This window comes from Sordaria macrospora, chromosome 1, assembly GCF_033870435.1.
Source record: "Sordaria macrospora chromosome 1, complete sequence".
Classification (NCBI taxonomy): Eukaryota; Fungi; Ascomycota; class Sordariomycetes; order Sordariales; family Sordariaceae; genus Sordaria; species Sordaria macrospora.
Genome location: NC_089371.1, coordinates 5,268,538 through 5,283,126, shown reverse-complemented (window position 1 = coordinate 5,283,126; position 14,589 = coordinate 5,268,538). Strand labels below are relative to the sequence as shown.

Here is a 14,589-nt window from a genome sequence, read left to right as displayed (position 1 = left end):
AGCCAATGGCGGGTCCCTTGGAGCTATTTGGTAAGAAATGGGAAGCTGCAAGGGGACCCGAGGTCCTACCTATCCAAGACAGGTAGCGTCCAGGGTAAGGTAGTTACACTTTGGTAATTGGACTAAGCTTTATCTCCCTATCAGCGTTTTTGGTTAAGCGTGGACAAAGAGGACCATTCAGACATTGTTCTTGTTAATCTTCCCCGCGTTTGGGATCGCACGTGTGGTACGTTCGGTTACCGATCACCGGTGCTTATCCAAGAAGTCTTAAGCCGACCCCGTCCATCAAGGTTCCTCCGGCGTACCTTCCGCTCCCTAGAGTCCTAGATAGCTCCTGCCGAATTCCATGTTCCACTACGGAAGTGGGGTGAAAACAAAACTGGGAGGATCATATCCATGTGCTTACCTTCAGATAATACGATAGAGAAAGTCAGATCTCCTTTAACCTTCGAAATGGCCGGCTTTCGTTGATATCGTGAATTATTATGTTAGGGTTCTGGGCGGCTCAATACTTAACGTGGGTGAATGTGCTTAAGCCGTCCCAAGCCGAGACCTCCGCATCGGCGAGCCTGTAAGCAGAGGGATACTAGGTATAATATCACAGTCGAGTGTCGTAGCCCAGTAAACCAACCTCCGTGGTTGTCTAGCATTACGATAATAAGAAAACTGGCATACCGCCCATTTGTGGATGGTAGAATCCCCAGAAATCGTGGAGTAGCCGACATCTCAGTCTGCCCAAAATAACACCCACCACCAAACAGATCCAAACCACCAGCAAAACTGTAGCTTCCGCAGTCAAACGTTCTGTATTCTTCACCCAATATGATCCCTGCCAACACCACTGTAGATGCAATAACAAATTGACCTGCCCGCTGTTGCCTTAACGATATGAAAAAAAAAAAGTGAAGAGACCTAAGATTCCTCCACACTGGGCAGCGAGGCGACAAAGAAATAGGACCCAAATTCCAAGTCCTCGACACATAACCTCCTTTCCGTTATCCTCCTCTTGTATGCTTTTCTGTCTTCCATCCAACGCCTAGCCATGAAAACACCCCCTGTCTCAGCACATATCATAGGTACTTATTTGTGGAAGGATCCGCTGTGAGTGCTATATCCTTGCGACAACAAACGCCTCGCGACCTACGCCTTGCGCAGATCACTACTGCTGGAACCGTTCGCCGTTGACGTTGCTCCTCCGCTGACCAACGTAGGGGCGACGCGTCTCCGCTTAGGTTTCTGGCTATCCTCCGCGTTGTTCGCCTCGCGGGAATCGCTTGACTCCCTCTTCAAGCTGGTTGAACCGGCACCGCTGCTCGAACTCTGTGGCGTCTCGGGAGGAGTCACAACGGGCAAGCCCGTTACCTTGCCCGAATTGGTGGCAGCGATGCTTGGCACTTGGCCAGAAATAAGCGGCGGGTTGGTCATAACCCCGCCTTGTGATGCAGAAGCTTGAGTGATGGCAGAACTAGTCGAGTTGGATCGCGCGGGTGAAGGAGGTGGCGGATTGACGAAAGAAGCAGCCCCAGGTGGTGAAGGCGCCGTAATGGAGCTCGTGGAGTCCCTATGGCGATGGTTGGCGCCGTTATGGAACGGCGATGGGGGCGAAAATACTCCCGAGGGATTGGGAATAGGCGTGTTCTGGTTCGATGAAGCTCCCCCAGAGGACACTGGATGTCGTGGGCCAATTTCTCCAGTATATGGTGCACCCAACTCTCCCGGCAAGAATGACAGTGTGGAACAGAACCCATCCGACGAAGATATGAGCAACGTCAAGCCGTCAGTCGACCTGTAACGTACGTTAGTATACAGAGGCTCAAAGGAGAAAAAGGGGTAGCTTACCAGGTGAGGTCCGTGAAAGTGGCGCAGTGCAAGTTGCTCACAACGCAGATAGGCGTATGTTGCTGGGTGTCGTATAGAAGCACCGAGTCTTGGGTGGCTACAGCATAGACCATCCTATATGGCAGCGCAAATGCCGACTTTGGTCCAGGACTCTGCACGGGGGCGTCCGATCCTGAAGCCGAGTTTTCGGTGGGCACAGGAGGTGGTGGTGGCTCCATCACTGACGGAGCTGTTGAGGGCTTCGCTAGTGGCTCAGGAAGTGAAGGTATCGGCTCCTCGGCCGATGAAGTATCAATGGTGATGTGCTTAGTGATGGGTGGCGACTGTCTCAGGGTGTAGATGATCGGGGAGCATCTAACGGCGACAGACGGCTTCTTGTGCCCGGGCAAATGGGCAATAGGCGGCTTGTTGATGCCACCCCGCGTGTATATGTAGACAGTGTTGATGACCTCGTACGAAGGTTTCACCCCATCCACCTGATGCTGAGTCTGATACTGACCGGCAGGTGTCAAAAGCAGACTGCCGTCAGGTGTGAAGGTGAGTCTCCGGAAAAAGGAAGTAAGAGTCTCATTGGCATACAAACTGGCATTCTTCATGCCCAGGCCGTAGCTCGAAGAATGCGGTTTAGGAGAAGCCTCAATAGGCATAACAGCTGGCAAAGGCATGGACGGTGCGGGTGAGACCGATCTCCTGGACGAGAACGAAGATCTCCGGCTGTGGCTGATGACACTGGGAGGGTTCATAGGCAGGGCCATCGAAGTGGGAGTACCTGGGATGGAAGGATTTGGGGATCCAGCAATAGCACTGGGATCCAAGGACGTAAAAGCGGACCGGTTACCGAACTCGGGCGGAGCTGGGCTGTGAGAAGATATCCTGCGAGGAGGGAGATCTGTTTTGGCGTGGCTGGCAATCTTTGGTGGCTTGTCATCGTGGTTGTTGGTGAGGGTATACTGGCCATCCTTTGTCCGGAGTGAGTAGACATGTACCGATCGATCGGAGGATTGTGTTGCGATGTACTCGTTCAGAGGATCCCACGTAACGCCCTGGACGTAATGGCTATGCTCGGCGATCTGGCGCACGAGGGTGCCCGTCGAAGCGTTATAGATACGCGCAACGTTGTCCATGCTGCCAATGATGAAAAAAGCAGCATCCGGGGACCAGGCAAGATCGTAGATTTCCGTGCCCAGGGACCGGCACATGTGCTTTGTCCTCCATGTTTCCTTGTCTTCGAGGCCTTCGTTTCCGAACGTCGCGTGATGAGTGTCTGATGGAACCCACAAGATGACATTGCCGTCGTCACCGGCAGAGGCAAGGAGTTCACCTGAAGAAAAAACGAGTTAGTACGCGAAGAGGCGAGCTAAGGATCTGGAGAGCCATAGGAGACAAAGGAAACGTACCTTTGGGAGCCCAGCGGACGACGTTGACTGCTTGTGTGTGTTTGGAAAGGGTTGCCAGGTACTCGACCCTGCGCTCCTCGCCATCCTCCTCTATTCTCCATAGCTGTAGTAGTTGTAACAATCAGTATGGGCCCAAAGACATGAACGCGAGGGCGGGGACAGGGAAGATTGCATACTCGAACATTGTTGTCTCCGGCGCCGGTAGCTAAGCGGCCCTTGCCTCCGGGTTCAAAATGGGCAGAATAGATAGGATACGGGTTATTTTCGTGGTGCCAGTTGATGATCAAGGGAGTGGCTTTCATTGTGGCATATAGTTGGCTAGAGCACAAGGCGGGTTGAAAGAAGGCTATGGACAAGAAAGTGGTGTTGAGAAAGGCGCAAAGTGTTGCCGGAGGAAGTAGAATTTATTTCAATCGGCAACGGCACCACTTGTCTGGGGAAGGTCTGGGGTTTCTGATCGGTCTGGGGTTCTGTGCCGTCGTTCGTTGGCTCGGCGATGGAATGCGTGTCGTGTCAAGTGCGGCAGCCGTGCAAGTGCCCTGCGCTGGGTGCTCGAAGATAGCAGGTCTAGCAGGTATAGCAGCTGCAGGTTGAGGCGGCTGATGCAGCTGAGGACACAGCAGGCAGCGATCAGAAGGCTTGGGTTTTCCGATGGGTGAGGAGCCCGGAAGCTCAATCGATTGATCTTTGGTCAACTCAACTGGTCGGAGAAATCAATTGCTGTGTTTCTGATGGATGAATTCGCGAGAGGACATGCAGATGTGGGAAAAGCAAGCTCTTTGGAAGAGAGAACTCGAGGTTTGGGGTGGTAAGGTAGGCGGAGGTGGGTGGAATAGCTCCCGTTGAGGTTGTTCCACGAGGCCTGTGCGGAGCTAGCTCAGGGCGTCGATATTGGTTGGATTGGATGTCAGCCAGTTGACCGGAACCTTATAAGAGCTTACCTCAGTGCTCAGAACGTCCTTCTTTAGCTTGTTATACTGATGGTCCGTGCTTTAAAAGGCTTACTGTAATTACTAGTATTTTGAATTAGACGCTTTTAAAGACGTTTGAGTTTACGATACGTACTTTTATAGGTAGGTGGTTTTGTTTTGTAAAAAGTAGCAAATATCAAACCTATTAACAGCATCATATTTAGAATATAAATAATGAAATTTAGACTTGGAAGTAGTTTTCTTGTTCTTCTATCTCGGTATCCAATTTTTATTAAAGAGAAATAAAGTAAAGATTGTTTATGAAAACAAAAGATCCAAAAAATATAATAGTTATAGCTTAAAAAGCTAAGCGAGAGGCTTAAGAAATCAACTTCCCGTAAATCCATCTTAATAAAAATAGTATTAGAAGAAAAGAAGAAAGAAAAACTACCTTTGAAGATAGTTTTTATTCTCTGCATCCTAATTTATGACGTTGTTATTAGAAAGTGACTTTGATTATAGCATAACTACGTTTTTGTTAAGAGTTGCATCATGAACTCAGACCAGAAGAAGAAGTGAGTAATAAATATTAAAATTTACAGATTACTATAACCCCGACGGATGATCTGAGCGCTGAGATAAATAAGGGCATTCGACGCTAGTGTAAGTAACAAGCCCTGGCGGGACGGGACTGGGCAAAGAGGAAGCTAAATAGCTAATGCATGTCGGGTAGTCAAGGTAGTCGGCCTTGGCAGGCTCGGCAGGTACTTCTCCTAATGAGGAGCATTAAGTTGTCCGGAATTGATGCCATTCACAGCATGTCTGACGATGAAGCAAAAATAGCGAGCGGCAAAGAGCTCGGTTCAGGGAACTCAGGTTAAGATTTTTGATGGGGATTTGATTGGATTGACTGGGAAACAACGTGAATGGAAGGTACGACTAGAGCGCGGTGTAAAGTAGAGGTGAAGGGAGGAGCCTTCCTAATGACCTGAGTGCAGCAGCTGCATTGCACTTGCCCGACAGTTGACGCTGGCATTGACAAACCCGCCTTGAGGTTCTACCTAGCGAGCAGGAGTTGGACTGGCCCCACCTTGCACGATCCCTTTCACTTTGCGGGAAAGAGGAGGTGCACTGGCGGTCACCTGTCCATGTCATCGCGTCGAACAAATCGACAAGCTTTTCATACAAACCGAAAGAACCTGGAACTGTGTTCTGCCCGCTCTACTGAGGTATACCTACTCCTGCATGCCGCAATCAGCAAGTCTCGGCGGCCGCTCTGTACACACAAGACACGCTCCTGTCGACACTTGACGGCCTCAGGGCTGGCGTCTTCACTCTCAACCAATTAATGGTGATTGCTTTCTTCCGGCGCCGGGACACTGATCCCGAACCGTGACACTGTCATGGACGGGAGGCAAGGCCTGAGCGGATGATACCTCGACTGAGTTTTCAGGAATGAGCACACCAAGGACCGAGGCCAGAGGTCTGGGTGTTCAATTGATCTTGCCCCCAAAAGTCACACCAGATCTCGATCTTCCAGGGTCCAATCAACCAAGTGAGCACAACCCAATATGAGCTGAATAGCCCAATTCTGGAAAGAGCAAGAGATCCGCTTACAATTTCCAGTTCGTCCCTCATCTAGTTGAGCTGGGCTCATCGTGTCCGGTTCAGCTGCCTCCCTGAACTGGAAATCGAAATCAAGCTTCATTTGACAGCAAATGATAGATAGACATCAGTTCTTCTCCGAGGCCGGCTCTCAGATCGAAGTCGGCGACAACCAGCTTGTGGCACTGAGAGAAAAGCACATGGGCCCGGCGCTCTTTAAACAACCTGGATTCAACAGATGAGAATTCTGAAATCATCTATCATGGCTCGGGTTTTGGTGATCGTCATCGATCAAGAAACGACGAGTGTCCCGTCCAATCGCATCTGTTCCCAATCCTCCTAGTCATGGCGGTTCATATATCACCAGTCTGAGGGAATCAATATTGGGTTTAGGACGATACTGGTCCAAGTCCGAAGGTGGTGTCCGAGCTCGCTAACAGTTATCGTGTATATCTGCACACAAATCTGTTCGTGACCTTTAGTTCCCATCGGTCAGCCTAGCCCGTTGTCTCGTTGGTATTTCAACAACTTCTTCCAAGCACTCTCAGATCATCCACCGAAGGAAGCTAGAGGAAAGAACTTGAAAGAGACCGTGCGACCATCAGATACCCAAGCCGATGCTTCATAGAAAGCCACAAAGCATCCATTAGCAACCACAATCAATAAGAAGGCGGCGATGGTGAGGGGAGGACGTGCAAGAGTCACCGGCGAAGCAAAGAGGTTATCTATCCATCGTCTTACCACCTTACCGCCTTACCGCCTTGTTGAATGTCACTCTATGCTTATTCTTGCGGAGATAGTGTCACACCTAGAGCAGAGAGACTGCTCGGTCGTTAAGGTATGTCCCCCACATACACCTCCCCTTACACAGCGTTGTAGTGCATCTATGCTTTCACATTTCGAGCCAACATGGATCGCTGAGCTGATGCAATACCTAGCACGTTTGCTCTGGCTCAAATTTATGTATGGTTGAAGAGGCTGTCTTCCAGGATCATCGTTCGTTTTACTTGGAAACCAATATCGCATGCTGTCTGACTTGATAGCTTCACCAAGGTACTGTCGTAATCATATGTCTCGGCTTGTTTTGCCTCAACACCATGCGTTGTTTATCAGAGCATCACACTACAAGGAGCTTGATCAAGCTCAATGTTGGCACCACACTGTGAGCCAAACCATACGGGTCTGATGAGAGCCATGAGGAATGGTTTGTGGTGTTCCTTCGCCGCACGGCTCAGGGACCCGAGACAGTTATCTCATTGGTTTTCGTGCAAACGCCACGACGAATGGGTCTCGTGAGTTGCTGGCCATTTGGCGCAGTGAATATCATCCGCGCCTATTCGAGAAATTGGCGACAACTGCGGCAGTTGTCAGGTGTGGACACCGGAACTCCGAAGCTCAGGCAAGCGGAAAAACCGAAAAACATCACGGAAAGCCACTACTTACACATGGAAATCACGACAATCTTTGATACGAATAAAAGGCTTGGAGAGGTCTCAGGCGCTGTCGCACAGCTCTCCTAATCGACAACTCGGCCATGACCCTTCAAAGAGGATTCAGCATTGGCATCTTCCGCATACATATCTTCAGAATCACGGTTTCGGAAACTCTTACACATAAAAGCTTATTTCCGTAGATCACTCTTGTCTGTCGTTATAGACAACCTGGGCAAGCCTGTAAACATGTGAGCTGCCGGATATCCGCCAAGCCAAAAGTCAGAATGACAATGTCCAAGTTGCGCCGCATCGTTGCAGAATGGCGTATCGCAGCGGTACGTACCTAGCCAATTCTGCTAAGAAAATCAGGTGTCGTAGCATTTTCCGGTGGTTGAGGCTGTCTAAGTTTTGCCCCGACAGCAACAACCACGGCTGCATATCACTTTTGTGCTGAATGGGCCCTTTCTACATCTCGGACAGTAGTGGATGCAAGGTAAGTAAAATCCGGGGAGGCCTTGCTGCCTTGAGTGAGTCACATCAGATATCTCTCCTGCCTTTCTTGGTAGAGGGCAGGTTCGAGTCTAGACCAGGCTGGGCAATCCGTCCTCCTGTCAAGGTTGCGTTGAAGGCATGACGGGATGTACGGCGTAGCAGCATCTCTATTGTACATACACTATGTATGCAGTATGGATCCATGCGGTGTACCTACATCATCACTACAGTACATGGGTTCCCAGCGTGGGAGTAGGTAGAGGTGATTTGAATGGCCTATACACTACATGTAGTTCCCGGCTGTCAGCCTACCTATTCCCTTGTGAGTGCATGAGAATGTGACCGGCCGCCGGCCGTCCGCTCGTTATCTCACACCTCCTCTTCAGCCCAGGTTCTCGACATGTTCGCCATGTGAGTCAAGACAACAATTTCTTTTCTGTCTCCCACCCGAACGATGACGGATGGGATGAACCCATGCTGCTGGTTGCCGTTGCACGATTGTCTTACACTCAACACGCTGCGGGGTTCGTTGCATTCAGAAGGGCCGGGCGTGTCTCGATAATTCAGATACATACCCTTGTGCTGACAGAATGCAGGCCAACTCTTTTCAGATGAAAGTGTAAAAGTCGGGATTTGCTAAGTTTGTTCACACCTTAGTTTTGTTTGGGGTCAGCGCTTGTTGTGTCGTTGGCTGTCACTGAGTGTTGGCTTACACAAGCAGACAAGCCAGACGCTGAATCCTCCTGCCTTTTGTGTCCGAGTGGATACTATTTGATAGCGGATTAGGCCAATCTCCGTGCGTCAATTGGAGGATTCGCCGCTTTCAACTTTTTCTTCCACACGCCCTCCCTCCCTCTTGAGAAAGAGGTGTCTATCTAGATAGACGCGAAGTATCTTAAAGTATCCGACCCCCTTCACACTTTTTCTCGACTATCATTCTGTCTCTTTCTGCCTTTTTTTTCCTTCGTTCCTTTCCTCCTCTCACTAAGTTCTGGTGGATGGTTGAGAAGACCTCAACGCTGAGCTCAGGCCCGATTCCCTCAACTCGCCCCCATTCCGACAAAATTTCGCGAGTTTGGTTGTCGGTTTTTCTTTCACGCCGACATCAAAGAAGCGAGGGGCCTGGTGCGAGACACAACGCGCTCCAAAGATCCGGCCACAAAGCCTGTTGACCGTATCGCCAACCCGCCGCGCGTTATCGAAGATTTGTGTGATCTCGTACAAGAAAACAGAAAAAGAAAATAGACACAAAATCTAGCTGGCCATGTCACGCAATGAATCCCGTTTTGCAGTGGTCGTGACCGGCCTTGCCCTCGTTGGCCTCGGCTCTTTGCCTGCTGTGTCTGGGTTCATCCAACGGTTCAGAAAGCGCGAGGCACGACAGGATGTTCTTTACGAGGATGCCGACGGCAAGGCGACCGTCGAGTCGCAAAGAGCCTATTCGGCCAAGGTCCCAAAGGCGGTGATCTTGCTCTCTGCCGCTGCCGGCTTTGCCCTCTCTATCGCTATTGCACTGCTTTCGACAAATAAAAAGACCAGTTCGTTGCACGACTGGCTATCTACTGGAGCATGGGTATGGTCTTGTCCTCTGTTGTTGTTACGTTTGTTTATTTCGAGATTAGCTGACTTATTGGATTGTAGGGTGCATTACTCTTCCAGGCTATCACGATAGCCTCTTGCAGAAAGTCGGTGCAGGCCTTTGATCTCGGCATCTACTCGTTCCTGTCCTCCGCAGTGCTTAGTGCCATTTTGTTTGTCCAGGGTGCTGATGCTTCAGAGTCTCTCTGGGATCACAATCGCACCTTGTTTGTCCTCCGTGCCGTCGAGCTGGCATTGGCTGGATCCCTTGCAGTTTCAAGCTTGTCTATTCCAAGGAGACCCGAAGTTTATATCGATGGAGAAGCGGTTGATCGGATGTATACCGTGTCAGCGCTCAGTCGGTTCACATACGCCTGGCCTAGCCAGCTTCTGGATCTTGCGGTTAAGAAGAAGGATCTCGACATGACCGACCTCAACAGGCCCGACCACTTTTGCCGAGCTGCAGACACTTCGGCCGATTGGAAACGCCGTAACTATTGCCATAACCTTTGGCTGAACGTCATGCTCGCCCACAAGAAAGCCTTCTCCTTGCAGTGGGCTTTGACACTCTGCACGGCCTTTCTGAACTTCTCCCCCCAGTGGGTGATTTTGCAGCTCTTGCGCATTCTGGAGAATCCCCAGGTTGGGAGCAGCTATGGGTTTGGTGTCTGGTACTGGGTTTTCTTCCTCGGCGTGGCCATGATTGCTCAGTCCTGGGTGGAAGCCTACGTCTTCTGGCTCTCATGGTCCGAACTCGCCATCCCCATTCGCTCTCAGCTCTCTGCGCTCATATTTGAAAAGTCAATGCGGAAGAAGGATGTCAAGGGCGCCGGAAAGGCGAAGGAGAAGAAGGCTACCGAGGCAGGCGAGCCCCCCGTCGTTGGACCAACAGGAGAGGGAGCACCATCCGATGCGCCGCCAGCCGAGCCGGACGCTGAGGCCGAGGATGATTCCGACGAGCTCAAGAAGGGCAAGCAGAACACCGTGAACCTGATTGGTGTCGATGCCAAGCGTGTCTCGGACTTTTCTACCTACCAGAATATGTTCCCTGGCAGTCTCTTCAAGCTCATTGTTTCGCTGACCTTCTTAACCAACCTTCTGGGTTGGAAGGCTCTTTTGGCGGGCTTCTCTGCCATGGTTGCCATCATGCCAGTGAACATCCGCTTCTCCAAGAAATATTCCGCCGCTCAGGACAAACTGATGAAGGTCAGAGACGAGAAGATGGCCGTTGTTACCGAAGCTCTCCAGGGTATCAGACAGATCAAGTTCTCCGCTTTGGAGCCCGAATGGGAAAACAAAATCGGCTCAGTCCGAGACAAGGAACTTGGTGCCGTCTGGAGTGTGTTCATGGCCGACACGGCCCTCCTTGCCTGCTGGGTCACCAGTCCTATCTTGCTTTCGGCTATTTCTTTGGCCGTCTATGCCGCATTGAATGGTGTCTTGACCCCGTCCGTCGCCTTCGTCAGTCTAGGTGTCTTTAGAGGTCTCGAAGTAACGCTGTCGGTCATTCCTGAGCTTACAACCGATTTGCTAGACGCGTGGATCTCGATCAAGCGTATGCAGGAGTATCTCGACTCGCCCGAGGTCACAACCGTCTCGCAGGATGCTGAGGAGGTGTCATTCCAGAATGCATCTGTCGCCTGGCCTTCGGATGAGAAACTCAACGAGGAGGACAGGTTCGTCCTCCGCAATATTAATGTCACATTCCCCAAAGGGGAGCTATCGGTCATCTCCGGTAAGACTGGAACAGGAAAGAGTTTGATGTTGTCCGCTATTCTTGGCGAGGTTGATGTCCTCGAAGGCAAATTGTTTGTGCCCAGAGCCCCTTCGCTGGCTGATCGTCACGACGACAAGGCCAACAAGGACAACTGGATTATCCCTTCGGCCATCGCCTACGTAGCCCAGATTCCGTGGATCGAGAACGCAACCATCAAGGAGAATATCCTTTTTGGGCTTCCTTTCGACGAGGAGCGCTACAAGAAGACCATTGATGTTTGCGCACTGAAGAAGGACCTGGAAATGCTTTCGGATGGCGAAAACACAGAAATCGGCCAAAACGGTATCAACCTCAGCGGTGGCCAGAAATGGCGTATCACTTTGGCTAGAGCCATCTACTCTCGGGCTGGTATTCTCGTCCTCGATGACATCTTCTCGGCCGTTGACGCCCACGTCGGCCGCCACATATTTGACAAGTGCCTCAACGGTGTCCTTGCCACTGGCCGCACCAGAATTCTCGTCACTCACCACGTTGCCCTCTGCGAGCCCAAGACCAAATACCTTGTGGAGCTTGGCGATGGCCGTGTTTTGGAGGCCGGTTTGGTTGACAAGCTGCGCGAGGCGGGGGCTTTGGACCAGATTAAGCGTCATGAAGAATCCCCTGAGGAAATCGAAGCCGACGAACAAGCCGCCACTGCTGTGAACTCGGATGACTCTGTTGATGGCGATGATGAGCAGGCCGAGGCAGATGCTAATGCTCTGAAGAAGGTCAGCTCCAAGACTGCCGCTCGCAAGTTTGTCGAGGATGAGGGACGCGAGAAGGGAGCTGTCAAGAAACAGATTTATTACCAGTATCTGCTGGCCAGTGGTGGCTGGAGTTACTGGGGCATTGCTCTCATAGTTTTCATTGTCGTCCAGGCGTTCAGCATTGGTCGATCATGGTGGCTCAAGATTTGGACTGGAGATTACGATGATCAAGCTCTTCACAATCAGCATATCCTCAGCGGTTCGACTGGGGAGCAAGGCTTCGCTTACGACACTGGCTTTCGGCAGACCTCTCTTCACACGATGTCTGCTCCATCGATCACCAGTCATAACAGCCTAACATACTACCTCAGCATCTACGTCCTCCTGGCCCTGATCTCATCCATCGTCGGTACACTCAAGTTCCTCTACGTCTACATCGGCTCCATTCGCGCAAGCAGGGGGCTGTTCCAGCAACTTAACTTCACCATCCTCCGCGCTCCCATTCGCTGGCTCGATACCGTTCCTGTCGGTCGTATACTCAACCGTTTCACGTCAGACTTCAACATTATCGACTCGCAAATGGCCAACTCGGTTAGCTTTGGCTTGAACTCTTTCCTAAACCTTTTGGGTGTCATTGTCGCAGGCCTCTTTGTCTCCCCTTATATCGTTCTCCTTGCTGGAGTCCTGCTGTTAATCTGTCTCTACTATGCGATCCGCTACCTTGATGGCGCTCGTCCGGTCAAGCGGCTGGAAAGCACCACCAAGTCACCCGTGTTCGAGCAGTTTGGCTCCGCGCTCTCGGGTGTTGCCACCATTCGCGGCTTCGACAAGTCTGAGGGTTATATCAAGCGCATGTACCGCAAGGTCGACGATTATTCCATGGCGACGTGGCATCTCTGGCTCTTCAACAGATGGATGGGCTGGAGAATGTCGCTTGTGGGCTCTTTCTTTGCCTCCTTCGTCGCTATCCTCATTTTGATTACCCCTGGCATCGACTCCGCTCTGGCTGGCTTCGCGCTCGCTTTCGCTTTGGAGTTCTCCAACTGCGTTATGTGGACCATTCGTCTGTATGCCAACGTCGAGCTGAACATGAATGCTGCCGAGAGAATTGTTGAGGTAGGTTTCTAACTCCGGTCTTTCTGATTATTTTTCACTAACTCAACCTGATTTAGTACGCCTCACTCCCTACCGAGTCTCTCGAGGGCATCACCCCACCGGCCGCCTGGCCAACTGACGGCCGCATCGAAGTCAACGACCTCGTCGTCAGCTACGCCCCCGACCTGCCTCCTGTGCTTAAGGGGCTTACCTTCGGCGTCAACCGCAATGAGCGGATCGGCGTCGTCGGCCGCACCGGCGCCGGCAAGTCCTCGCTCACGCTCGCCCTCTTTCGCTTCATCGAGGCTCGCTCCGGCAGCATCCATATTGACGGCATCGACATCTCCACCATCAAGCTACACGACCTGCGCTCGCGCCTGGCCATCATCCCGCAGGACCCCGTCCTCTTCTCCGGCACCGTGCGCTCCAACCTCGACCCTTTCAATCACCAGACCGACACCGAGCTGCGCGAGTCCCTCGAGCGCGTCCATCTTGTGGGAGACAGCAACTCCACCTCGGGCACCGCCACCCCTGCACCAGAGGCCTCGTCCTCTTCGGCCACCGGCGGCGGCATGCAGAACAAGAACACCAACATCTTCAAGAATCTTGATTCGCAAATCTCCGAAGGCGGTCTCAACCTCTCTCAGGGTCAGCGCCAGCTTCTCTGCCTTGCGCGCGCCATCGTCTCTCGTCCGAAAGTCATGGTCCTGGACGAGGCTACCTCGGCGGTGGATATGCATACGGATGCGCTGATCCAGCGGTCCATTCGCGAGGAGTTTACGGATGCGACTCTGCTCGTTATCGCTCATCGTCTGAGCACGATTGCGGATTTTGATCGCATTTTGGTTCTGAGCGATGGCAAGGTTGCCGAGTTCGGAACGCCGAGGGAGCTGTGGGAGAAAGATGGCGGGAGTGGAGTGTTTAGGGGCATGTGTGAGGAGAGTGGCGAGAAGGAGAAGCTGAGGGATATCGTTTTTGGGAAATAAAAGGGTTTTGTTTTTTCTGGGAGAAAGGGGTGGAAGGAAAAAGGGTTCCTGGGTTCCATTATCAGCGAATGAACGAAATCAGTTGGGATGGGACATTGGGGTACTGGGAATAGGAAAATGATGACCCTGGGGAATTTCATACCTCGGAGAGAAAGGGTCAAAAGCAGCTAGGCACAGCGTGTTGATTTACTGAATGGCTTATGATACATCCTCCGACATTTGATACCTTGGTATGTCCATATCCATAGAACCAGTTTGCTCGCGTATCTGAAGTTGTCGCCAGTAAAAGAAAGGTGATTTCGTAGTTAAGTATCTGATTTCCTTATCAAACTGTCTATCTATGTATCGGATACCCCTATCGACACGGCTTTGAATTTCGAAACGCAACCGGTCCCCTCGTCCCTTCCTATCAACGTTTTGGTTTCCAAGACACATTTCCATCACGTTTCCATCAACTTTCCATAAAGTAACGAAAAACCACAAATTTATAAGAGCAACAACTGGTTCTTCAATGTCTCACAAAGTAGACATACTTAAGGTAGGTATCACCAAACATCGGAAGCGGTATGCCGAAACAGTGACCGACTCTTTTCGTTTTTGTGACCTCATGGCCATCGGTTTAGGTTTGGTTGGCGACGGGAGATAAGTCAGTTTCCTCACAGACGATAGGTACCTAGGGACCGCTGATGTTACAGGGGGCTTGCAACAAGCCAAATACGCTAAACTGCAAGTCGAAGGTCTAAGAGATAAGATAACGAATAGGACGGGGTGGCGGGGTCTTCCACTTAAG

General features: G+C 51.3%; 3 protein-coding genes across 3 annotated transcripts; 2 read left to right on the top strand and 1 right to left on the bottom strand.

Moving 5' to 3' along the window:
• Positions 1-493: 493 nt before the first annotated feature.
• SMAC4_01629 (uncharacterized protein) lies at positions 494-4,226 on the bottom strand. Its single transcript, XM_003352747.2, has 4 exons — positions 3,413-4,226; positions 3,237-3,339; positions 1,840-3,160; positions 494-1,786 (listed from the first exon to the last, which is right to left on the bottom strand). The coding sequence occupies exons 1-4, from the start codon at positions 3,536-3,538 to the stop codon at positions 1,141-1,143; spliced, it is 2,196 nt and encodes a 731-aa protein (XP_003352795.1). The 5' UTR covers positions 3,539-4,226; the 3' UTR covers positions 494-1,140.
• A 1,044-nt stretch (positions 4,227-5,270) lies between these two features.
• On the top strand, positions 5,271-6,832 carry SMAC4_12774 (uncharacterized protein). Its single transcript, XM_024655253.2, has 3 exons — positions 5,271-5,702; positions 5,774-6,590; positions 6,691-6,832. The coding sequence occupies exons 1-2, from the start codon at positions 5,603-5,605 to the stop codon at positions 5,791-5,793; spliced, it is 120 nt and encodes a 39-aa protein (XP_024511158.1). The 5' UTR covers positions 5,271-5,602; the 3' UTR covers positions 5,794-6,590; positions 6,691-6,832.
• Positions 6,833-8,609: 1,777 nt separating this feature from the next.
• SMAC4_01630 (uncharacterized protein) lies at positions 8,610-13,799 on the top strand (the record flags this gene model as incomplete). Its single annotated transcript, XM_003352748.2, has 3 exons — positions 8,610-9,250; positions 9,319-12,834; positions 12,891-13,799. The coding sequence occupies exons 1-3, from the start codon at positions 8,942-8,944 to the stop codon at positions 13,797-13,799; spliced, it is 4,734 nt and encodes a 1,577-aa protein (XP_003352796.2). The 5' UTR covers positions 8,610-8,941.
• Between the last annotated feature and the right edge of the window lie 790 nt (positions 13,800-14,589).

Excerpts from the sequence above, each read along its gene's own strand:
- SMAC4_12774 (XM_024655253.2), top strand. The coding sequence starts at position 5,603 with ATGAGCACACCAAGGACCGAGGCCAGAGGTCTGGGTGTTCAATTGATC. Across the intron at positions 5,703-5,773 it reads TCCAGGGTCCAATCAACCAA|TTCGTCCCTCATCTAGTTGA; the intron begins GTGAGCACAACC and ends TACAATTTCCAG.
- SMAC4_01629 (XM_003352747.2), bottom strand. The coding sequence starts at position 3,538 with ATGAAAGCCACTCCCTTGATCATCAACTGGCACCACGAAAATAACCCG. Across the intron at positions 3,161-3,236 it reads CGTCCGCTGGGCTCCCAAAG|GTGAACTCCTTGCCTCTGCC; the intron begins GTACGTTTCCTT and ends TTTTTTCTTCAG. Across the intron at positions 1,787-1,839 it reads ACTTTCACGGACCTCACCTG|GTCGACTGACGGCTTGACGT; the intron begins GTAAGCTACCCC and ends CGTACGTTACAG.